The sequence below is a fragment of the Haliaeetus leucocephalus genome, unplaced genomic scaffold, assembly GCF_000737465.1.
Source record: "Haliaeetus leucocephalus isolate CR32 unplaced genomic scaffold, Haliaeetus_leucocephalus-4.0 Scaffold339, whole genome shotgun sequence".
In the NCBI taxonomy this organism is placed as follows: Eukaryota; Metazoa; Chordata; class Aves; order Accipitriformes; family Accipitridae; genus Haliaeetus; species Haliaeetus leucocephalus.
The window spans coordinates 3,092,015-3,116,668 of record NW_010972775.1 but is presented as its reverse complement, the minus strand read 5'-3'; the positions used below and the strand labels follow the sequence as shown (position 1 = coordinate 3,116,668).

The 24,654-nt window shown below is 39.5% G+C and overlaps 1 protein-coding gene across 1 annotated transcript in view; it reads right to left on the bottom strand.

Moving 5' to 3' along the window:
- TSPAN3 (tetraspanin 3) overlaps positions 1-15,248 on the bottom strand; it is a 24,335-nt gene extending 9,087 nt beyond the window's left edge. Inside the window, exons 1-3 of the mRNA XM_010571652.1 lie at positions 15,112-15,248; positions 3,000-3,191; positions 1,866-1,940 (exon numbers count right to left, since the gene is read on the bottom strand). Coding sequence (XP_010569954.1) covers positions 1,866-1,940; positions 3,000-3,191; positions 15,112-15,174 — 330 coding nt within the window. The 5' untranslated portion in view covers positions 15,175-15,248. The remainder of the gene's footprint in view (positions 1-1,865; positions 1,941-2,999; positions 3,192-15,111) is intronic.
- Between the last annotated feature and the right edge of the window lie 9,406 nt (positions 15,249-24,654).

Here is a 24,654-nt window from a genome sequence, read left to right as displayed (position 1 = left end):
TTTTCTCCGGGGGGGGGGGGGGAATCATAAATCTGAGCAGATTTCACCTTCCAGTTCACTGATAATAAATTCTAAGTTACTTCTGACACTCCTGTTGCAATTGAAAACAATAGTTTAAGATGCTAAGTACTGCAGGGTAGTAGAAAACTGCCATTTTTACTAACAAACCTGTCCGTCCTTTCAAAAGATCCAAGATTTAGTTTTCAAATACAGACTCCCAACAAATGGCTTAATGTAAGAACATGTTGCCACCAAAAAGAAACTACCTTCCCTCTTCCCCCAAGCTCTGACCCTGCATTAGCTACAGCTGTGAAACTGTACAGTAGCAAGACAAAAATGAGACAACAGGAACACACAGCTGGGACCAATCAAATTTTCAAGTGTTTCAAGTGTGTTATTTCAGATGGGCTAGGGAAAAAAGATCTATGCATCTGCTTTTATCTGCTCTGAATGCTCTTAACTGGAAAAGAGCAAGCCACTTTAAGACTGAACACATAGAGAGAATAAGATGACCACAGCTTAGTCCAGATCAGATCCACAGTAATTCCTGAATAACTACACTGTAATACACTGTGCTTCTGCAAGTATTGGAGCAGAAGGCAACCATTCAAGTTAACATGTAAGAACTCAACATGTTTCCTGTTCTCCAGAAATTGTACTGCTCTCCTCCGTTGCTTCCAAGGACTACTTCCACACTACAAGCTTCCGAGTCCCAAATGATCTTCTCGGTGCACTGCCAATATAGCAGAAATCAAACGTAGACCATGAGAAAAACATATCCTGAATTTAAGCGTCACTGATGGAGCATTTCTGTTGAAGCAACCTACTCTAACTGTTATGAAGCCAGATTTATAATGCATAGGTTCAGGGTCCTCTCAATTGCTGCTTACTCGAGGCAGTCTTGCTTTGTAAACCAAGCAAGAACTCCAGATTTTTACTTAATGGTTGTCTCACCATTTCTTCCAGGATAGCAAGAGAAAGCAAGCAGGAGAGAATACTGGACTAGTAAGACCTGGGTTTATATAAACACAGAAGGCCAAAGGTAAATGGTGTTGTAGTTCAGCTTGCTATTAAGATATCACTGGAGTGTCCTATAATGTGATCATACTACACATCACAGCTAAACACACCTTTTCTGCTAATTTTTTGGCAAAATTTAGATGTAGACATAACAAAAGCCAGTGAAATGGTGCAAGTTAGAAACTTCATTTCTTCAAACTACATTGTGATATCTCTAATGCCATGTGGTATATTTCTGCTACGTATTATGCTGCTAGAAACACAATTAATTTCATTTTTCTGGTCCTGTTTCTTAAATTCCAATAAACAAAGAGTAGGAGAAGTAACAATTTCTTTAGCCATAACCCTTGTCAACAACCTGTATAAAGCTAGACAGTATACATTAACACATTCAGTCTATTTGATTTTATTATTATGCAGTGTTAGTTTGTATACCAAAACACAAGACAACATTTAAGTTACTGCGTATAAAACCAATAGGCCCTATGTTCAAATATTGTACAACCTAAATCATTCACAAAGTCAAAGCATAAATAAATTAGAAGACCATCTGGAAAATGGAAAGGTACCAATTACCATGTCTCCCCTCTGCTGTTCAACTGTTAATGATATATTCCAGCTAGTTTTTTGCCTCCGAGAAAGCCTTCTGCTTTGCTTTAAAGAATACCGTTGTTCTAAATTTTAAGATGTTGATATCTCAAATTAACCCACTTGGAGGTTTGGTTTTATTCCCTTAACAAATACCCATTTACAGTTCTACAGAATCCAACACAGTAAAGACTACACCTCTGTATTTTGGTAACAGTTCACAACACACACGTTCACTGAAATTGACAAGTTATTACCTTTGCTCTGTAGATGTAGCCAAGAACTACCACCACAACTTCAGTGATAAAAACCAAGAGCAGGATGATCACAAACTGTAAAATACAATCAAGAGTATTTGTGCAAATAGTTTTACCCATTTACTTCCTGAAAGTCTCCAGATAGATTTTGCTATTTAAACTAATTTTTCAGGTAATGTTTTGATTTAACAGATAACTTAAAGCAGGCAATTAAGTTGATCAAATGAGTCCAGAATTAACTTCATTCAAGAAACTTCAGTGTTCATAGCTTCACCAAGTAATAAGCAGCTGCCCAGTCAGGCAAGTGCTGAGCATTAGGACTGAAAACACCATAATGGAGTGCTTTAATCAAGTGCTTCTTTCAATCTTCTTTCTGTTCGATAAATAGAAATGTCACATCAAAGAAGCTATCCAGACTGTTACTAAGAGTGGTAGATGGACTAGGGGAATGTTTCCTCAGTTTAAGCCCTGTAGCAACTGACAGAGACAGCAAGCTATGCATTTGTCTTGGTACATTTAAGAGCACTTTTAAGATAAACTGCTAAAGAAGTCTACACAGTATTCAACCCCCCCCCGCAAAAAAAGTGCAGACAGTTTAAATGCTGGCACCTCTTCTCTCCTACCTAATTCTCAAGCTCAAATTACAGTTAAAATGCTTGGAAACACATGACAAAATACTGCAAACAAAGCATCTAAATTAAGCCATACAGAAAAATATTTAGGCATCATAACAACGCTCAGTTAACCTCGATGCAAGATACTTAAAACAAGAAGGCTCCTGGTTCACCTTTCTCTGTCCAATTTCAGCTTTTCAAACAGAACAGATAAAAGTGAGACATAAAAACTGTTATGACTTGATTTTTTTTTTATTTTTTTATTTTTTTTTGAGACAACCACAGTTCTAAAAAAGGTAAAACTGAGGAGCCTGCTGCTGCCAGCTCTGGCTAATTTAACACCATTATTCAGAACAGAAAATTGAAATAAGATGTTCCTAACAAAATATAAGGGGAAAATATTTAAGGTCATAAAATAATATTAGAACAGACTTAAAAATTTTTTTAGAAGTCTATTAAAAGGTAAGGTGACCAAATATACAACAGCCAAACATCATCATATAAAAACTCTGCAACTTACTGTAGCAAGTCCACAGCGACTTTCTCGAATTGTGGCACAGCACCCAATAAGTCCAATAATAAAAAGAAGTGTTCCCACAGCTATGATAATAACTGCTGGAATTAGTGTGTAGACATCTTCAAAGAAGTGATCATAGTCATCATATGTGATGAACACATAGGCTCCCACGTAGCACAGTATGCCTGCTGCTGCCTACAAGAGACACAAGACCATGGTAAGTTTCTTTGAACAACAAACCCTTCTTTCGGCAAGGCTACTTTGCCTCAGAAATTATTTGTTTTTAAATTTCAACATCTTTGACAGGTTATAGCATTTGTTGATTAGGAACATCTCAAATGGAGGCCAGCCAGTAGTTTTCAAACCACATTTCATCTAGGCAGATTTAGTTTTGACTACACTATGGAAGTCTTCTGAGGCGCATAGTCAAGAAGTGAGGGTAATCATGCTATGAGCACCAAAACCTTGCTCCCTGTTCCCAAGTACTTCCTTCCCATGCTGTCAACTAAACTTTCTACATATTTTAATGTTCACAAACTGTCTCATACTTTTGAGAACAGGATTCCAGCCCATCCAAGCAGCAAGTTATTTGCTATTCAACAGCTTTTCAGAACATGCATGCAGTTCTTTTATCTGCCATTATTTACCTACTACTTATTCTTCCATTTTGCTGATTCCTACCCATGATTTAATATTAGAACAGAATAGATACACACATTGCAAACTTTAACCTCTGCTATGGAAAGATGAACTGCTAGAAACAACAGCCTTTCTGAAGCATTCACAGCACTGGAAAAACTGATTTTAATCAACAAAGCAGGTAGGAACAAATATAAAGCACCAAATATTAAAAGACAGAATCAAATACCTAGAGGCACACACCACAATACTTTTAAAAGGGATGTTCTCAGAAGGATTGTTGTGCAAAATCGTCTTTATTAAACAAACAAATCACTTAAAGTTACTGCAAATGAGAGCTGTAGGATGGATCTGCCACCATATAGATTTAAGACACCAAGACAAAGCACTCCCATCATTCTGACATGACTCTACCTCCCTTACAGTTATAGGCATTCCAACACATCAATACTTTCATTAACTTTCAGCTGAGCAGACCTAGTCAAGGACAGACAGCTGTTGCATGACAAGCCAGCTAACATACATTTACTTCAAAATAAAGGGCTTTATCAATTTCTGCTTTACAAGTGTCTTTCATAACCATCTTCACACTTGCTGCAGAATGAAACAGTCCTGCTATATATTAAAATGAAGCACTTATGTTCAATTGATTTGCAATGATGGATAATATAATTTCAATATTTAATGACATACTTTTCTGATGTCCCAATACAAGGCTAAGCTAAAACAATCCACTCAGAAGATGCAATGACTAAGCTATGACCTCACAAATTTAATTTTGCTGTAAAGGATAGTGTCCCCATTACAATCCAATCCATACCCTGGACACCAGAGTTCACTCAACTGGAATATTACATGTCAGCTTTCATATGACGAAGAATACTGCAGGCTGCCTCCAGCCCTCCTTTCCCACTCAGTGGCCCTTAACTACCCCTATCCCTGAGCTCTAGGTAGCACTGAGGAGAGCAGATGTACATAGCTAGTTCCAGCGTAATACAAGACTGGGTCATGCTATTGTAGAATCAAAGAACCAATTAATAATTCAGGCCAGGAGGGACCTCAGGAGATCATTTAGTCCAATTTCCTGCTCCAAGCAGGGTCAACAATGAATTCAGATGAGGTTGCTCAAGGCTTTGTCCAAAGTCTTGAAAAATCCAAGGATGGAGATTCCACAGCCTCCCTGGGCAGCCTGTTTAGTGTGACACAGAACAAGACAAGCCATAAGACAACTGGTACCTAGTATTTCAGCACTGTTTGCTACTATGTACTGGATGTACTGCAATATCACTGCAACTACTTCTTATAAAACAATGCTGCACAAACACTACTAGAATAATACTTCACATATGGAATACCCCCTGCAGCACTCTGTTATAGAAACGATATGTCAAAGAAAAAGGTATTAAGAGCCAGCTCAAAAGTATCATCACTTCTGCATGGATTTGAACAATGCATTTCACCTCTCTTTCTGCAGTGAAGTGTGTACTCCACAGGAATCTTAAAAGCATTCAGGAGGCTCAGATTCATCTAATAAAAGGTGCTATGTAGACACAACTGTAGTGAAACTGAAAATTCAGTAACAGTCAAAGACCAACAGCAAGACATCTTCTCCAGACAAGAAAATCTGAAGTGAACAAGCTATTACAAAATTGCCCCTTTGCACAAAAGATGTTGAAATGCTAATCCAACTATACAAATCCTACCATGTTAGGTACAACATGGCAAAATGCAGACATACAATTTCTGTACACAAAGCAAAGATTCAAAGTAGTGTCACTGAACAATGGAATTACATTAACCGTTGCCTAGCAATGAAGCCTGTGAATGACAGGACAGTGATGTAATCTCCCATTTCTAAGAACTAAAATGCTTGTTAGAAATATGGTATATTGCAAGGTGGCAGATGAAAAAACACAGCTGTGGCTGGCATCAGGCACAGAAAATATACCACAAAACTGAAATCAGAACCATTTGTGAACCCCTTTGTCCTTCTCTGTTGTGTGAAATTTAAGTGGCTTCCTTCTTTTCTAAGAAAGATCTGGTTCATAAACTGCATGAGCACATACATTTAAAGAATGCATTTCAAACAAAATAAAAGTTTAACCTTTAAAAACACCCTGTCTACAGGTGTTAGCTTTCCTTCCCTACTTCAAGCAGCACATGCATTTTAAGAAACTTTGCTCTTGCAGTTTTACGCCAGATGAGTCTGACAAGTACAGAGATTAAACACTGTCTCAGAAACTAAGAAAAGCCACACTCTGTGCTTGTTAAAAAAAAATTAGTGTTTTGTAATGACTATTGGAAAGGTAGATTTTTCTTTAGACTTCTCAGATTAAAGCAGCCTGGTCCGAAGACTTCATTAAATCCTTTCCACACATGGTACTATAATGACTAATTGCCATGACAGCATTTGGCCTTACGTTTTGCTTCTAAATAATGTTGTGGAACTGGTGTTTCTGTGGAAGAAGCTACAGAATTTTGGGAACAGCAGCGTGCATTCATATGTCTATAAACCTTGCACTAGAATCATGAGCAAGTTGAAGACATTGCCTCTACTTGATGAAGTGACCAAACCCTTAAAAATTACTGCTATCTCTTCCTCAGAATTACTTCAAAAAGGAATGTTGGGAGTGGAGGGGAGGTCCTAAAAGCAAAGGTGCCTGCTGGCACTTTCACAAGTTTTAAAAGCTATGAAGATTAAACTGTGATACACAGTAAAGGAGTTTTAATGCTATTTTTTAATAGGTACAAGACCTAGTCTATCGCAGAACAATGAAAATGGCAACAGTACCCAGTTAGCTCGAAATGCCTTCCCTTTTCCTTTCACATCATAACCACAGAATGCTTACTGTTTTCTTCAGCCTGCTCTAAACAAGGAAGGGGGGAGGTCTCTAAATCAGTATTTTAGCTGGGATTAGGAAAGTGTTTTTGAAGCAATCCTTTTTGCTCATCGTTTGATGATTTTCACTTACTAACTTCTGGTTTGCATCGCTGAATATCTTCGGAGTGCATAACAGGACTCACTTTGGATGAAACTAAACCAGAAGATGAGTGCATTTACTGTGCTAACTGCTAACAGGTGTTCAGTCGAGGGGACCAGACTAGCCTGAGGTCCTTCCTTTTTCCCTCCCCTCAACTCAGTAGTTTCAACATCAAGTCCTCAGCACAAGCGGGTTTTGCTCCACCTCCACAGTACCATGTTATATGTTAATGTAAATAAAGCATACTGTGACAACAGATAAAGACAAAGAGCTAGTTTTACCTGTACAAAGTATGCAATCTGCATTGATCAGTGATGCACCAGTTAAATGCACATTTATTGCCTGTTGCAACCTAAGAATAAAGTTGAAAACGTGCTTTTTAAAAGAGAAAAAAAACAAAACACCAAACCAGTACCATGTGCTTAAATAATTTGCTTCTCAAAAAGGAAATTATCTAGAGAAACTGAAATCTGCATCACAAGTAAAGACACAAGGATAATTAAAAAAAAAAAAAGACAAAATAATCCAAATCTCAACATTTATTATCCAGCAGAATAAACAGTAAATTTGCAAGTCTGAACTTGCTCAAGTCAAAGACATTTGACTAAAAAGCTATCACATTTACAATCATGCATTTCCTATCATTAAATGGAAGCCAAATATATGAACTGTGCACAGTTCAAGTAAGTCTTTGATAAACAGGGCTTGAAGGAAGAATTCTTGAACTTAATCTGCTCAAGGCTCTGAATAGATATTGCAGCAGTTCCTGAATCTGTGCCAGGTCACATGCATGCTCTAGGGAGATGACTGGTTATTCAGCATTCACACATCCTTTTAGAGTTGTTTGCATCTAACTTGCAGTACTGAACCTGAAGTGGCATACTCTTATTTTAGGATGAATTAACCTTTAAAAGACTGACAAGACAAGTACAGTCAATGAAGACAGTTTGTTGCAAAAGGCTTGAACAATTAGACATCCTTTTCATCAAAGGAAATTTTAAAAATACATAGGTCTCAGTTCAGAAAAAGCTTGATATTATTCCTTTGGCATGGGCCACTGAGGAGTTGTTAAAAGCCAAACAAGTACGCAAAGAACTGGAAGGAAAACTGAAAGATCTAATGACACAATGATACTTGTGATGATAAATATTACTCAAAGCATTATAGGAGAGCATATTTAAAATTTGGGGTTCTTGGAGTGAGTAAACTTCCCACCCCATCTTTGGGCTGGTATAATACAGCCTCTTAAGCCCATACCTGTTTCACAAAGTCAGTTTTCACCTTTCACAGGCACTGAGGTATACAAAGCTACACACTGTCTAGATACACCAAACCTGAAACTGTTTCAAGGTGCTTTTTGTTATTGTTGTGGGTGGATTTTTTGTTTGGTTGATTTTTTCTAAGTAGGCTGCAAACACACACCAAGAACTGTTTTCATGTTTTCAGTAATGCTCACACACTGCAGCAGTTTGAAAGCTAAAATTCTGGCTAGCTAAGATGATGACTGGTAAGAAAGATATTTAAACTACTTTTTGTGTTGATGATTTCTGTATCAATCATGGACACCGCAGCTCCATTTACAAATCAGTGCTTCCTTATACTACCCTACTAATGTTGCCCCCAAACTTACCTGATGAAAACTCGTCCAAAGACTCCATATCTTTACGAAGCACTGTCCTTCATGTTACTTTTGCCGTTTACCTTGCTATCGGATTTTCTTCACTTTGGGACCACAAGAGAACCCACAAAAAAGAGTTTTTAAAATTTTTTTTGGCACTCTTTCAATTAACTAGGCCAAAGAATAGTGTTTGTCCATTTGGAATCTGCATTTTATTCACTGTTTTAAGAAAAACACGTACTCTCTGAACAAGAAAACTAAGGTAGCAGCAAAGTATTGTATGTTAGGAGAAAACACACCTGATGTTCAATTAGGTAAGAGGAATATTCCACCTTTTTGGTAAGGACACCTACTTATAGATTCCTACTACTGCCAACTTACCATTGCTGATTGGTAAATTTTGGTAGTAATACAGATAGCACTCTAAACCCAATTATTGTTCATTCCACTACTAAAACATCTTTCATGACAGGGATTGTAAAGTACACCTATAGTATATTCAGATAGACCATGTGTATCATCACTGATAAAAAGCAGCAAAGAAAAAAAAGTAAGAAAAAAAAATCTTCCACACTAACAGTCCCTCATCTTCTCTGCCTGGATCCTGTCCTAGGACCATCTTCCCAGCCTGTGTATTTGTGTATTGCTTTTGTTATGCTGAACTTCAGTGTATCTTTGTTCTCACTGCCTTTCTAGTCTGACACAATTTTTTTTTTTTTTTTTTAAAGAAAGCATACACTCCAGGAGACATTTTTGAGAGTCTACAGTTATATCAGTTTCATTCTTCATAACAGTTACTTTTCTCCATGCATACCAAAGCCTGAACATTTCCTACCCATAAGTAGGGACACTGGTATTGTGGTTTGCCACCCAATTTTTGGGCTTCTTAGAACAGTATATTAAAAAGCGTTTTTTCCACACTACATTATTTGACTTCAGTTGTATTTCTCCGGTATTTTCAGTCCTCTCCAACACTGGAGTATTCATAGCCCAATTATTGTCAGACAGAGAAAGAATTTTCCTGATTTGCTTCTTGAAGTTTTTCTTTCAGCTATCTGTCCTTCAGAATCTAGTTCCTCAGTTTTAACTTCAAAGGCCCTATAGGATATTACAGCTGTTTATTTCTCTCACATTCTTTTGAGCACTTCGCTACTCCATTTGTCTCTCTTCACTCCCCTGGGAAACAAAACACACTCATACTTGACATTATTTTCTCTACTTGCTTAAATTGGTGCCCATCCACCTTAGAACCCAATGGTTTCCTGACACTCTTCTACTTTGTTCTCATCAGTAATAATTTAACTGGATCACTGAGCTATAACTGTCTTACAAAATCCTCTGGCAGAAAACCAGCAATTCCATTCAACTTTGTAACATCGTTAGAAATATTTTGAAGGCTTATAAACAAAGCCACATAAAATTCAAATAAGCCTGACTGCTTTGTCTATACTAGCCAAATTCAATTCTGTAACAGTATGCATAGAAACCTCAACTTCAAATGCTTTTGCAGTTAAAGCAAAAGGCTGAGCTAGGCTGCCTTTGTATCTGGCATTACATATTTTAAGTATCACTAATTGCAAGAGGCAGTGCACCAGCAGACTGAGTATTTTTTTTTACTAGAAGAAATGTTAACAATATAGCCACTCGTTTACACCTATTTAGTCATCAGGGTTGTAACTTGACCTGATGCTCCACGGTTTCCAGATTCCTTGCCCTGTGCCTCCATGCTAGGAAGTTTCACCAAGTAAAGCAGCCTTTCAAATTCCATGTACTACTCAAAGATATCACATGTAGCTTTGCAAGTTGTTTTTGCTTCTGTTAGGTATCAGCTCTACTTTTAAGCACAAGACCAGATGCAGAGAGTCCTGAAAAATCTCAGACAAAGACTTGAAACTCATCCTGTAAGGAAACATAAGTGATACTACCATCTTACTTAAAGGCAAATCGAAGCCTTACTGAATCAGGGCCTAGCCCATGTTTGCTACCTGAAAATTCATGTCCAAATATTGTAAGAAAATCACTCAGTGAGGGCACGACACTTCAAGTTTTAAATCCTAATTTCCTTAACGCACAGGATTCCACACCGTTACACAATCCTGCAAATACACTCACTTCACTACCATAGCAGCAGAAGCACATAACATTCAACTTCCACGTGCAGAAGTGACTGTCCTTCAGGGCAAAAAAGGCTTCAGTCAAGTAATCCCCGATAGGCAGCCTTTGGGATCATCTGCCAATTATAGTCTTTGATCACCAAAAAACTCTCAAGAAGTCTCTTCACTACCCCAGCTTTTAAAGTCCAGAAACAATTCTCAAAGTCCCAGTAAAACAGAAAAATTATTTGGCTTATTCATATGTGTAAGAGGAAGTGAGCTACTTTTCCTTCTACTGCTAAATTTCAATGAATTTTCCTGTTGCTGCATTTTCTTTATTCTTTTCTACCAGAAACCCAAACCACACTACATAAACAGATAGCTACAGCTTCTTCTAAGGATAGCACAGATAGTTCCTCTAAGATAATACTACATAATTTCTAATACTATGGCTACTGTACTGTGGTGAGCATACATAAGTTGTACAGTGAGCACAGAACTGTAGAAAGCATTCTTGCTGTACAAAACTGAAGCATTGAGATTTCTCTAAACAAGCATTCCAAAGAATGTTTTATAAAAGCTTAGTCAAGTGAACTGTAAAATCAATTATTTCAAGTCAGTTAAATAATTGCAAGAGCAAATTAGTTCACAACTACTGAGTTATAAAAGTATTGCAGAAGCAGAGTTCATTCCTTTTCTCAAGAAGGAGGACACAGAGGTGGCAAAAAAAAAAACCCTCAAAGCAAGCACAGGGTATTAGGTACTGTTTTAGCAGAGCACGCTGTCAAAGTACATATATTCTTCAAGAATACAAACCAGACAGACTCCCTTTTCTGAAGCAAGGCTATAAGCATCTCTAAATATTTTCTCCTTCTATCCTACATCCTAAACGTAAGCCTGAAAACATTTCCCTAGAATTTTTGTCTTTACCTCATTTCTCCAAACTGCTTTCAATGGAACTATGCAGGTCACCCAATGAAGCCTTAAATTAAGAGTTCACAAAAATACATTTGACAGCAGTCTTCAGATATTTGTTCCAGGTAAACTCATTTCTTCCTCTTTCAAATCAATGCAGACTTTAACAAAAGTTTTTTCTAAAAACCATGCTATCCTCAAATACTTTATGATCATCTTTTATTTGTAATTGGTCATCAATTCAACATTTCATCAAGATATCAAAAAATATTTCTGATTATCAACAACTATTTTTTTGTGACTACAGTTTAATGTTTTCCTGTCATACCAGTCATTCTAATCTGTACCCACTGAAAAAAAAACCACGCCACGTCCTATATCTTCAGACAGATTGGTCAACGTTGGGATTTCCACTCCACCAAAAATATTTCTGAGAATACAGGTACTAGAAGCTTCATTATTTTTATTTCTAAGATGTACTGTCTTTCACTTAACAATTACTTCCAATTACTTCCTTTCCTTAAAGAAAAGGACTTCGCATCATCTGAATGAAAATGAAGTCACTAGTTGACCAAATAGATCTTGTGCAAACTTAAGACAAGAAAGGTCAAGCAAAGGATTGTTTTTCCTTTGCTATTTATCATATCCACCCCAAAACTAATTCACAGCAGCAAAACACTAAGAAACATATTCATCTGGTCTGTATTCCTCTGATCCTTCTAAGAAGGGCAAGTTTTAACTTATGCTTCTTATCAATGCATTTCTTTGTAAAGTACCTTTGAGCTTATGCACTCTTTGCCAAATTATCCAAAATTCAAATAAGCATTTCACGCAAGATCTCTATCATGCTACTCTTGATGACTACTACTCATGCTGCTTTTTTCCTGCAGTACTTTGTTTTTAAGGCAATATATGTGTCTACAGTAGATGTACTCGATGTTGGACACCCCTGCAAATACAACTCAGCTAAACTGTCAAAGTACCACACCAAAAACTTGGGAAGGTGTGTAAAGTCCATCCAGTTTTCTGTATGCTAAACTAGCACCTGTCCTGCTGTGAAAGGAAGATAGTTTCTGCAGCCTACTTTCTCAAAAAAAAAAAAAATAATCCCGTAGTAATTATTAACATGTAGGAATGTACAGTTAATATAAGAATTTAACAGGATGCAAAAAAAAGTTTTCATGAGACTATACAGAAATAAGATGACTGTTTTGTAGTGTCAACTAGAAAATCTAGTAAGTAGCACAAGACTTTTCAAAAGGAGACGAACTTGTAGAATCACTGGCAAACTGAGTGAAGTTTGGGTTGTTAAAGTCAGCAGTCACAGATAATGAGTGGGTATGGTTATGACCTGTCAGCAAGCCTGATCTGCCTTTTTCAGAAGGCTTGAAAGAAATTTTTAAAAAAGAAGTTAGATGCTAGACTACAGAATATAACAAAAACATCTCTGCTTTTTCTTCAGCAGCAGAAGTGATAATTTTCTGAACATCTAGCATTCATAAGACAGCTACCAAAGCACTCTGAACATTCACATCCTTGCACAAATTTGAGACCGACGGCGGGGTGTGTGTGTGTGTGTTGTAATTCACTTTGATCAGCTACTCTTGCAGAACTTTCGATAGCAAACTATGCAGAAGCAACCTGCTATTACTACCGACAACTGTGAAGATGATGATAATATGCAACATTTATATATGATACCTATAGAGACACATTAAGTTTATAAATGCAATTAAATGAGGTTTCATAGTGACTTGACCAATTATAGGCAGTTATCTATTGTCAAGTCTCAGTGGAAACCTGGATGATCCAATTTTGATAATTAGAACTAAAGAGGAATGACAAGCAAAAGATTTCTGTAACAGCACAGAAGCAATTACATTGTCAACAAGATGGGCACCAAATGTTAACATACACAGTCAGCTCAGTCAACAAACGAAACATGCTAGATCAAGAATTCTTCTTTCTCTTTTACCATTTAAAAATGAAGATATACTACTTCTGATGAAAGTATGTAGATTTCCTATTTTTAGGCTATAGCTTGCTAAAGAGAGGAAAAACATTGATTTTTGTAATTCTTGCTTTGAGAAAGCCTGCCTCATTCTACATGCAGCTGATGAGCCATAAGGTTGTTCCAGCACAAGCAACTTATCTGCCAAAAAGCTATCCGCACAAGTTGACTTCTTAGGCTGGAGATGGTTTACAGAATATAAGATCAGTGCCATTTTAATTTGACATGAACTACAAGCTATCTAAATACAATCTGTCCATTTTAAATTAAGTCAAGTTTGTCTCAAAAAAAGTCATTAAAAATTCTAAGTGCTAGATAAAGAAAAACTGCAAAGCACTAAAGAAAAATCTACTTCAAGATGCCATTAAGAATGCAACTCAAACAAGCCCAGTCAAAAACTTTAAGTATGATGTAGCAGCTATTAAAAAGCTTTTTTAATGCCATTTGCAACTATTCATGTAACAAAAAGCCACACCCAGCAAACCAGATTCCAAACAAACGGCTGTACTAAAAGGTTGATTTAACTACCTCATACTTGAAAGATAAAGAATGGAGCCTATACACCTCAGCCAAAATTACAGACTCCTAATATGCACTACTTAGTCAAATATGCCTCATATTTACTGGCCATCTCTCTGAACAGCTGTATACAGAAATCCTGGTGACCCTGCACAGATATGCATTTCCCTGACGATGACTCATTTTTAGGCGCCCATGAGAGGCATTCCTTTGTAAAAAAATTAGACAACATTTATCTATCCTGTAACACTTATTAGATTTCAACATTAAATGATGTAGCTATATATACCCACATTTTTCTGTTCTACTATCTTGTTACCACTGTTACTTTTTCAAAGCTGAAATCTTTGAACAGCTGGGACAACAGATCTTCTGTTCCTGGAGCTGGGATTAGAGGATGAGAAACACAGTAGTTAAATGCAGAAAAGGAGTTCTTAAAGTCTACAGAATATTCTTTCATTTGATTCCATTTAGTTAGATTTATGTTGCTCTGACAGGCCAGTTATTACAATGAATATAATGCCAAGCTACAGCCTGTATGTCCATCCTGAGAAAGGTCGTTTACAGCAATCTACTATTCCACCAACCCGCATAAGCTTTTCTCTCACCATCAGCATGACTAGTCGTGGGAGGTTTAAGCGACGCATAAATACTAATACAACTGTGGTTACTAGAAGTGAAAAATAAGACTTGTTTTTGGACTCCTAAGTTATCTCTTTCTCTCTCCTAATTTTGTGTTAAAAATACAAGGAAGAAAACAGCGCTCCATACTTACCGCTAAGTATTTGGGACAGACGTCCTTAAATTAGGGGGCCAAAAACTAAATGGCCGTAACAGCTCTACAAAAATTAAACTGGCAGAGACCTGAAAATCTCAATAATGCCACTCAAGCTGTATTCAATTACACAAGCGTCTCTACCTCAAGATCTCTAATGCTCCGTAAAACCTTTATTGACAGGCTACTGAGGCAACAGATTCAGCTTCATCCACCTCCGAACTTTGGGGGGCGGGGGGTGGGGTGGACTGGGAAGGAAGGGACTGCGCCCACCACTGAAACACGGGGCCCCGCGAAGGGGCACAAGGCGACTGTTAAAAAGAAAGCTTTTAAATACAAACTGAACCGGCGAGGCGGCGCGGGGGCTCCCAGCTGTTGCCGTACGTGAGCGAGGACCGGACAGCGACGAGACGGCCCGGCCCGGCCCGGCAGCACCCTCAGGGCCGGGCCTCGCGCCACGGCCGGCCCGGGCCCGAGCCCTCCCCTCACCGCACGGCTGAGGGGGAGACAGCCCCGCGCTCGGAGACCCCGACCTTCCCCATCCCCAGCTGCCCCTGGACTCACCCAGAAGATAAGGTTAAGGAAGACCAGGACGGTTTTGGAGGAGGTGATGCCGCACTGCCCCATCACGCCTGCCGCCGCCCCTCAGCCTCCAGCCGCGCCGCGCCCCTCAGCTCCGCTCCGCCACCAGCCCCGCCCCACGTGACCCAGGCAAGCCCAGACGGCGGCGCGGGGAGCCTAAGATGGCGGCCGTTTGCGTCACGTGGCAGGAGGGGGCGGAGGAGCCTAAGATGGCGAAACGCAACCCCTTAAGATGAACTGCCGCCTGGCCGCGCTGGTGCTCGGCGTATGGCCCGCGCGTGCGGCGCTGAAGGGCGGCTGCGAAGCCGGGCGCGCTGTGGAGGGCTTTCCTTCCCCTCCCTCAGGAGAGCGACGCGGTTCGTCAGCCTCCATGGTAGCTTAGCCTGGAGTGGTCAGCACTCCCGTCCTCAGAGATCCCCCGTACCACAGCGAATGATATCTCTCGGTAGAAGTTTAGATCGTGAGGGAAAAAGAAACCCTACTCATTTGCACTCTGAGTAGTGGTTTGATGGCAGTACTCCGTGCCTTCAGGAGGCTGAAGGGTGGTGTCAGGCAGGGGTGCTGGGGGCAAGAGCTGAGGCAAGTCCACAAAGAGCAGCTGCCTACGAGACATCTCTTCCAAAATGACAGCATGGAGGATCTCGTGGGCCGGTTTGCCTTGCTAACCCGCTACTAGCAAAGGGTATAAGGTGGACAGTGTTGGACTGTGAGGAGATCTCTGGGTGCACTGATGGATTTTAAAGGAGAAACAACCTGGCTCCCAGTGACCATGTTATCTGTGCACCAGGCACAGCAGGCAGGGAGAGCAAATGTTTAACGAGGAGAACAGCATGCATTTTACAATCAGGATATTTGTCTAGCAGGAAGAAGGAACACTTCCAGTGAAGTAAAAGAGCACGGCTCTTGTTGCACAACCCAACAAACTGTGAGGAAAGTGCAAGCGTTGGTAATTGTTAGAACGTTTCGGACGCGTCCAAAGAGGGTGGGATTTGCCAGTGAAGAACAAAGGAGCAGTAACTTAAGAAATTATGAGAAGATGTGCATGATTTCCACAAGCTGCGCTTTTGTCAAGACTGCATGTGCGCTTTGGGAACAAGGGCAAGGTAACACCCACCCAGTATTTGCTACCCTGTTTTTTCATAAGGTTATCTTTAGCACGGCCAGGATCCAGCCCTTCATTGTGAAGGCCTTGTTTGCTGTCTTGCTAGTCAAAGCAAACCTCTCCTCCCCTGTATTTTCTGGCATCATGGTATCTTCCTTCTTGATCTTTCTTTTATTCTCTTTCTCCTCTCTAATCCTCTACTTTTCTTAGAAATACCTGTCGTTCCTGAGCTGTTCTCCCCTGCTTGGTGAGCTCACTCAATAGCTTCTCCTTGTTCCTTTTCTAGCAGATTTACTTCTTGGGTGGAAACAAAACTACCCATGTTATTGAGGGCCTTAACATTTTAGGAATCAGTCTTGTAAAGGCAGACAAGTAACAATCAGTTATATTCCACTGTTCTGTTTCCATGGTAGCAAAGTTAGGTTTTTTTCCTCATACAATTTTGGGAAGTTATATCCAGAACCAGTTCCTGGATACCATGGAGATACTAAGTCTTTTTTCAGCTTTCTTTTCAAGTCCTTATATGCTCCAATCTTGCAAGTGTTATCAGGCCATTTTCTGTCACTAAAAATTAATTCATATACCCAGAAGATACACTCAAAGTTGTTTGCACTATTAATATGGTTTTGCACTGAATTTATAGCATTTAGAGTGTGATTGTGTCTTGTAGTTTCTGCTTTTTAATATGCTGTTTGAGCTTTATATATTACAAATCTGTGACATGGTGTTTTTAACAGCGTATATAGATTATACTATCAAAAATGCCATTAAGAGTTGATGAGAAAAAAATGCTTTATAAGAGGAGTTTGATAGAAAAAGGATTAAAGATGATATTTAAAAACTCTTACAAAGATTTTTTAGTACAACAATGCTGTTACGCAATTTAAATGTTGAACTTAACAAACATAGCAGCCTGCTCTGGTTTTCTCTATTAATTTTCTCTACTTTCACAACACAGTACGTATTTTGTTACAGATTCATAGGAACTGGTGTTCAGTAAACACTCTTTGGTTTCTTTTTTGCATTTAGCTTTGATAACTGAGAATGATGAAAAGAATGCAAGAAAGGGCTAGGACTTCATGCTTGGAGAGGAGACAAGTGCTGTTACGTGAGGGCCTGTGATGGGGTTGCACCTTTATACATGCAGGGAACAAAAGGGGCTCATGGGGACGATGGCAAAGGGCACTGGGTAGAAAGGAGGAATGGAGAGACTGCAGTCAGTCTTTTGTATTGGCAGAGAGATTGTGGGGGCTGGATACGCATTGCCTGAGTTGGCAACATCAAGCACCAAGAAAAAGCACGGCTCCTGAAGAAAAGTAAACGTAACAGTGCCTGGCATTCTTCTTTACAGTGCTGTCTCGCTGTTCTCACTCATAGAAAGCTGGCTGATAGTGGGTTTTGTCAGGGTTTTTGTCAGGCTCTCGTGCAGTGAAATACTCTTTGTTCTTTGGAGAACACATGCAAAACTTTTGGGTATCACCAGTCTTTGCAACTTCAAATCCACAGACTCTCTCTGGAGTAAGGTGTAGGCCTGTACTGGCATCTCATACCAAGCATGGCATGCCAGTCAAGTGACATTTAGGGGAAAGATGGGACAGGTAGTAAGATGCCATCAGAAATTGCCCCTCCTACCTACATGGGAACGTAGGCAGGAAATTCTAGCTCTTTACCTGCACAGGTAGAGGAGGAGGGATGTCTTGCTGAACTGAGGATAGGCAATGCAGTTCACAGGAGAGTGGGGAGCAAGGCATGTTGGAAGCAGGTTGTGACAAGTAGTTTGAAAACTGGCTGCAATTTCAATAGCTGCCTTGACTGAATTGGACTGACCTGTCTCCAGCACAGCTTTGCTGCTTAGATCTTCTCCACCTTTCTTGATGTGGACAGGTAGCTTGACTGCTGAGATGTGCTTTTCTCTTTAATACAGTTTAAGCCTCTTTGAAATTCTTCAAAGAGTGTTTATTCAGCATTTCACAACATTCAGCTTGTGACTGTCATTATAGGAATTTTTTCAGAAATGTGTACCAGAAATGTATAGAAGGATATCCTGCACTTCCACTTCTTCTGAGAGAGTGAGAGCATCAAAGACTGAGGATGGGTGCAGGGCAAGAGCGGCCCAAAGTTCTCAAATGCAGAATACAGGTGTGCTAGCAAGATATTCAGTGCATAATTTGTGAACTCACAGAGGGTCTATCTCTAGCATTTAATCTAAGATGCCATTGTGGCACAGACCGCACAGGTTGGCTGAATGGCTGGATAAGGTAAGTGGCTTGAGAAGTTGTTTTGCAGACTTGGAAGTGCAGAGACAAGTGTGCAAGCAGATACAATTATGACATAGTTTGCCCATCAGTTTAATTACGCTTGATTCAACTCTCCATTTTTTTATAGAAACACTGGGAGTTAGATTCTGTGGGCACAGTGCACTTTGCATTGATGCAGTTGAGTCTAGACTTACAAATCACTGATCTAGACAGGCCTGTAGACAATTCCACAGCAGTGATAATTTCCATTTGCAGGCATGCATTAGAAAAGTAAAACTGTATTCTTGCTTTTGGGACACACAATGTAATAAATGTAGTAGAAATGAATTAACTCCATTTGAATGAACTAGGTAGTAAAGAAGAATCTCATGCTTTAGCCAGCTCCTGAGGAGATAATCATAAGCTTCTTCGATACTTTGAAGTGTATAATAGCCTGGAAAGGTCCATGAACATTGAAGGATGCATAGTAAAAATGACTGACTACCTGACAAACGTTTTCCTAATCAATCTTTTCATTCATCATTTGGAATTACAGTTAGCAAATGAGAGCATCCATTTGTCAGAGTATTGTAAACCAGTGAAGAGAGGTGGGAACTGGGACTGTCACTGTTAAGTAGGGAGGGCAGCAGTGATGAAATTCAGTCTTTCATGTGTTCTGGAGCAGGAGAGATCTCTTACCACTTTGATTCCCACCCATCTGATTTTGTAGCTCCCAGGAATGCCAGTCATGACTTGCAATCCATTAATTGCCCTTCACTGTTAGTAAATGACCTTGTAGGATTCACTCCATGCATTTCTTCACTTTTTGATGGACTTGTACATGTGAGCTTTCAGGTAGTGATCAAACGTTGGAAGCAAGGTCCATTTTATTGCCACAGAAGGGATCTAGAAGGAACCAGGAGCACCGTTCATGACTGAGGGAGGGGGGGAAAAAACATGTTGAGATTATCTTATCTTCTCTTTATATCATCTGACTTAACCTACATGAAATACAATTTTCAATAATGATGACATATATACATAGACATATACACTACATTTAAATACAATTTTCATGAACTAATTATGTAATAATATATCCTTGTTCAAATACATTGGTTGGCATGCAGGATGTTTGTGTGCTCTAATCTGATTTAATCTAACACATATTTGATACCAGTCATTGTGGTGTCATGGTAAGTGTTGGCATGCTGGAGGGAGACCTTTCAGATTTGAGAAGCACCACAGAAAAACAGTTTGAAGCTAAAAGCCTGGTGTTAGACAGAATCTGAAACAATTCTGCATATAGATCCAAAGGACTGATACAATAGTTCAAAAAGCAAGATATGAAAAAATTCCATTTAGAAACACATCACTGCTATTGGCAGCTTCCCAGAGGTACATTAACATTGGTTTTCTTAAGAAGTAGGTGTAGGTTGGCCTCAAAGTCCACTCTGATGCTGGAGAGCAACTGAATCTGTTTAGTTCATCCATTTCACGCTGTGAGAAAAAGGGAGAAACCATAGCACTGTCCGTTCTGTTCTTTGGAGTCTTTTACACCAAACTACAAATAGCACCTTCTCCCTTCTCACTCCCCCATCATTACATTTTCTGCGTGAGCTCTCTGCCAGCTCCACTCGGCTCGTTTTTCAGGATCTATATCCTGGAAAATGGCTTCAGCGTAACATTACTTTTCCTTTGGCAGCAGAGCCTGCTAACAAAGCCCTTCTGTCTCCACACCTGCAGGCATACACTCCCATCCCTGCACTGCCCCGCTCCCTTTCCAGCTGGGCCAATACAACTATTTGAAGAGACGGTGATGCTTTTTTATTCACGAACAGCTGGGTACTGCTGAAGAAGTGACTGGTGGATGGGAACTTCCTAAATCGGACCTGCTGTAAAGGAAAGGTTTGTGAAATCTCAGAGCACAGTTTGATGAGATTTCCCTTTCTGCAGCAGTGTCAGCTTCAGCAGCCTTCTGCTGGCTTCTCCATTCTCCCTAACCCTTCTTCACATGGCAGTAACAAAGGTACCGGTATAAGTATTTGTGTAACCATAGAGACCAAGAGGAGGGAGCAGATTATGGTAAAAAATAACTCGGGGAAAAGAAAGCTGTATTTTTAACCTGAATTTTTCCCCAGTCTGTTCACTGGATGGTCCCCAAGCAAATGTGCACTAACCCGCCTGTCAGGGCCATGCATAGGCAGAAATGAACAGTGGGCAAGTGTGGATTGTTTATTTGCTTTCAGCAGAAATGCTCCTCAGACTTCACCCTCCGAGAGCCTGGAATGTGTTTTACCTTACCTGATATTCACCACTTTCTGTTGAGTCTTGACTGGCAATGTAAGCTACCTCCCCAGATTGCTTCTGTGATCGATGAAAAGTGAAAGGATGGTTCATCCCATCCTAAAGAAGGTGTTTAAGATGAAATGATTCATATCCTGGAGGGACACCTCTCAATCCATTAAACATAGAGGACCCTAAATAAGCAGCTTGGGTGTTTGGCCAGATGAGCTCTCCTGAATCTAAACTGTTACTGTTCCCTGCAGCTCTCAGCCAAAGGTGTGCATGATTTCTTACAGATCTCCAGTGCAGTTATTGCTGTTAACTAAAGCCACGTATCTCTCAAGAATGATGAAAGACATGCAGGCTTTCAAACTATTTCCACTGGTATGAATTTATCATGCTATAAACAGATACTATATAAACCACCATCACTTGCTGTTTATTTTTTTTTGTTCAAAATTCAGCTGTTAAGGTCATCCTCTGTAAGCTTTTGTGCTCTTTGTACTGTGCCATGCCTGTTCCTTGCACACATTCTGTATGTCTGTATTGCCTTTTCCCTTTTACAGCATCCACTTCAAGCCAATTCACAACTCTCTCACCCTAGCTATTTAAGTTTGTGTTTTACCTACTAAAAAAGTGTTTCACAAAGAAAACAGAAGATTTTAAAGCTATTGTAAAGTTAAGACAATAAGTCAGTGACAGGCAGAAAGACAAATCAAATAAATAGGCTTCCTTATACTTTGGCCTGTATAAGCACCGCATAGGCACATCGTCCAACATGCATGTCCTGTGTCCCCATTACATGATGGGTATGACTTCATTTTGGTTAGGTGTTGGCACACCCTGGTGGCATGGCTTTGGGGACACAGGGACTTGGGGTGTTTCTGTAAGGTGTTGTGGGGTCTCCCTGCCTCAGATGCTAAGCACCGTTGTCAGAGTTCATTACATAATCTGCAGCTCAAGTGCTTTTGAAGGAAATACCATTAAGATATTTAATTCTTGTAACTGGTATTTCTTTATCTTGTTTAGAAAATCAATAAATCTTTTTAAAAAAACCCAAACTCCCTAAAAAAACAAGCTATAGTCACAAACTAGTTAGCAGGGCTGCCTTTGCTTCTGCAAAACAGCAGTACCAAACTGTTCTCTTGGTGCCATCTGTAGCTGCTATGAGCTGCTCCAAAATTTAGCATCTGTGTTTGTACACACACCTTTTAACGATGATCTTTGCATGGTTAACCCTATTCTATTGAGAGGAAAGAGGGTACTGCAGTTAAAGGACATACTCCATGGATGGAGAACCTTTCCTGGAGGAGAACCTTGCCTGGATTCACATCATGGTATTAGGAAATTAATTTAACCTTTTTCTGATTTCCTCACAATTTCCTGAGGCTGTTGGTGTACCTTACAGATGTATTATGAGTCTTTCGTTGATACCTAGGAGGTCTGGAGCTTCTGGAAAGCAGGACTCCTGTAACTGTTGAGCTCTGTCCCATGGATATTCTGCCTATCCTGTTAGGAATGATCAGGGTGCTATCTTTATGGTTACTATTGACTGGCTTGGAGCAGATGCTCAGCATACTCCTGCCGGGCTGTTAAGTGCTGTTGTTAAGTGCCGGGTGTTAATAGCTCCAGAGAATAAACACATCCATACATTCAGCTGCAGTTCCAGTAGAGTGAAAGGTCTGGAAAAAAACACTTGGTACTTTCCAAATGGGTAAGAATAATTAAAGGAGAAGTAACTCCTTCTCTTGTATCTATAAAAGCAATGTTTACTTCTGTACTCTGTAAATGTCTCTTTTCCCTTCTAGATTTTGGTGTTTCCCAGCTGGCAGATACTTAGTCCTCAACTGTTACAAGGAAAATTAAACATCTTCCTTACCAGTTGTAGTTTGCTGAGTTACAGTCTGAAATCAGTACTCCGTATACTTTTAGCAAGCCAACTGTGGCATAGTATCCAGAAGTAGCAACAAACCAAGCTGGTATCAAGTAGGTGAATCCAGCTAGAAAAAATAGAAAATGTTAAGCTCTGTGTAGTACCCTCATCATTGTTTTAGCAGCTCTGTGTAGGCCAGTTTTTCAGAGGAATAATTTATGTCGTCCAATATTATGTGTATTTTAGTGCTCACTTAATGACGACCTAATATTTCAAACAAAATTCAACTTCTGTAATGAGATACCTCATTTCTGCCAGGATGTTATTAAGATACCTGCTACAGTTATCTAATAAGATTGACCTTCATTTCGTAACAAATTGCTCTCCTCCTGAAACTATTTTTAATGGCCTTCTTGATTTATGCAAAGGGACCTATAGCGATAGCCTTCATTTGGGGAAAGAAATGATTCAAATAATTATAAATCTTATGAAAATGACAAGTTACTTTAAAGTGGTACTCTATTTTTACCATGTTACACACAGGTTGAGTGCAACATTGTGAAAGCCTCATGTGGCTTTGTTCTCTCTGCAAAGAACAAAATAAATTAGTTTAGTTCGTAACGGGTAGAAGATAAAAATCATGTAATTGCCAAGACTTGAAGGTGTTTTAGCAGCTCGCAAGCTTTCACCTTGAGTGTATGTTACTCCCTGGTGTGCTATTTGCTGCCATCTACTGGACATTTTCCAAAATTTCAAGGAGACGATCAAATCGGGGCGCTCAAGAATTTCTGTTGTCCTGATATTCAAAGCAGTAATGCATGGGACTTGTGATATATATTTTAATGAGATTAATCCTTTTTTTAAAGGGTGATGAAGGAGAAAAAGAGGAATCAATGTTCTGAATATTTCTGCTGATTGTCTTAAAATTATTTAGTTGAAGCAGGATGGTTATAGCATTTCAGAGAGAAGATGACTAGGAGATGGATACAATTGGCATTATATTAATAATAGATGCTATGCTGTAGTTATTTTAATCTGAAAAGCCTACTACCTTACTAGTATTATTTAATCCTCATCACATCCTCAGAAGTTTTCTTTTATTACATGGTACCGGTTTTATGGACTGATATCACATATCCACTGTGAGGCAAAAGATTTTCAGGCTTTGCATATGTATTTCCCATTGCAGGAAAAATAAGTGATATAAAAATTGTATGACTAAATATTTTCTTAGTGCAGCTTATGCATTTCTCCCATATTTTCCATAGTTTCTGTAGACCTCGCTGCAAATGTCATGCTTATAAATTCCTTTTCAAAAAGCCCAACACCAAGACTGTTCTGAATAAACAGTTTAACCAAAACATGATTTGAGTTGAAAGAGTAAGATGCAAATTAAACTTTAAAGGAAAGGCTCACAAAAATAACAAGAACAACGTATTTCCTCAAAGACCATACATGTTCCCACGTTAAGATAAAGAACTTTCAAGTCTGTATGTACAGCACCATCTGGTGACTTCTGCACAGCAGGTTCCCAAAGCAGGGATTTATGTACCTTGCCACATCATAGACAGTGACTCAGTCGATATCCCCCAGCAGACCTGCTCCTTATGTTCTCACTGCCAGATACAACTTCCTCACAAATGCAGAAATATGCTTTCATTCCTATTTCCAGGCTTTGGCTGTTGTCGTTGTTATTTGTGCAGAGGAGCAGGAGGATTTGCTGGTGCTTGTGGCCTCCTCCTCCTCATGTCTTACTATATAGGCATGCTCTCATTTTATCCAGGAAGGGCTCCACAGGCAAAGCTTACTGTTTACAGTCCCAGTCTTGGTAGTAGTCAGCAAGCACATAGATCATTATCTGGCACCTAGCCTTTCTTGGCTGCTGGTCTTCCTGCCTGGCTGAGACAGCAGTTCAGCCTGTGCCTTTCACTTTGGCTGCCCACTGTTCCAGTCTGTCCTCTGTTTTGCAGCTGTCCCATATAATGCCACATTCACTTTGCTACAGAACAAACACAGGAGAAATCTGT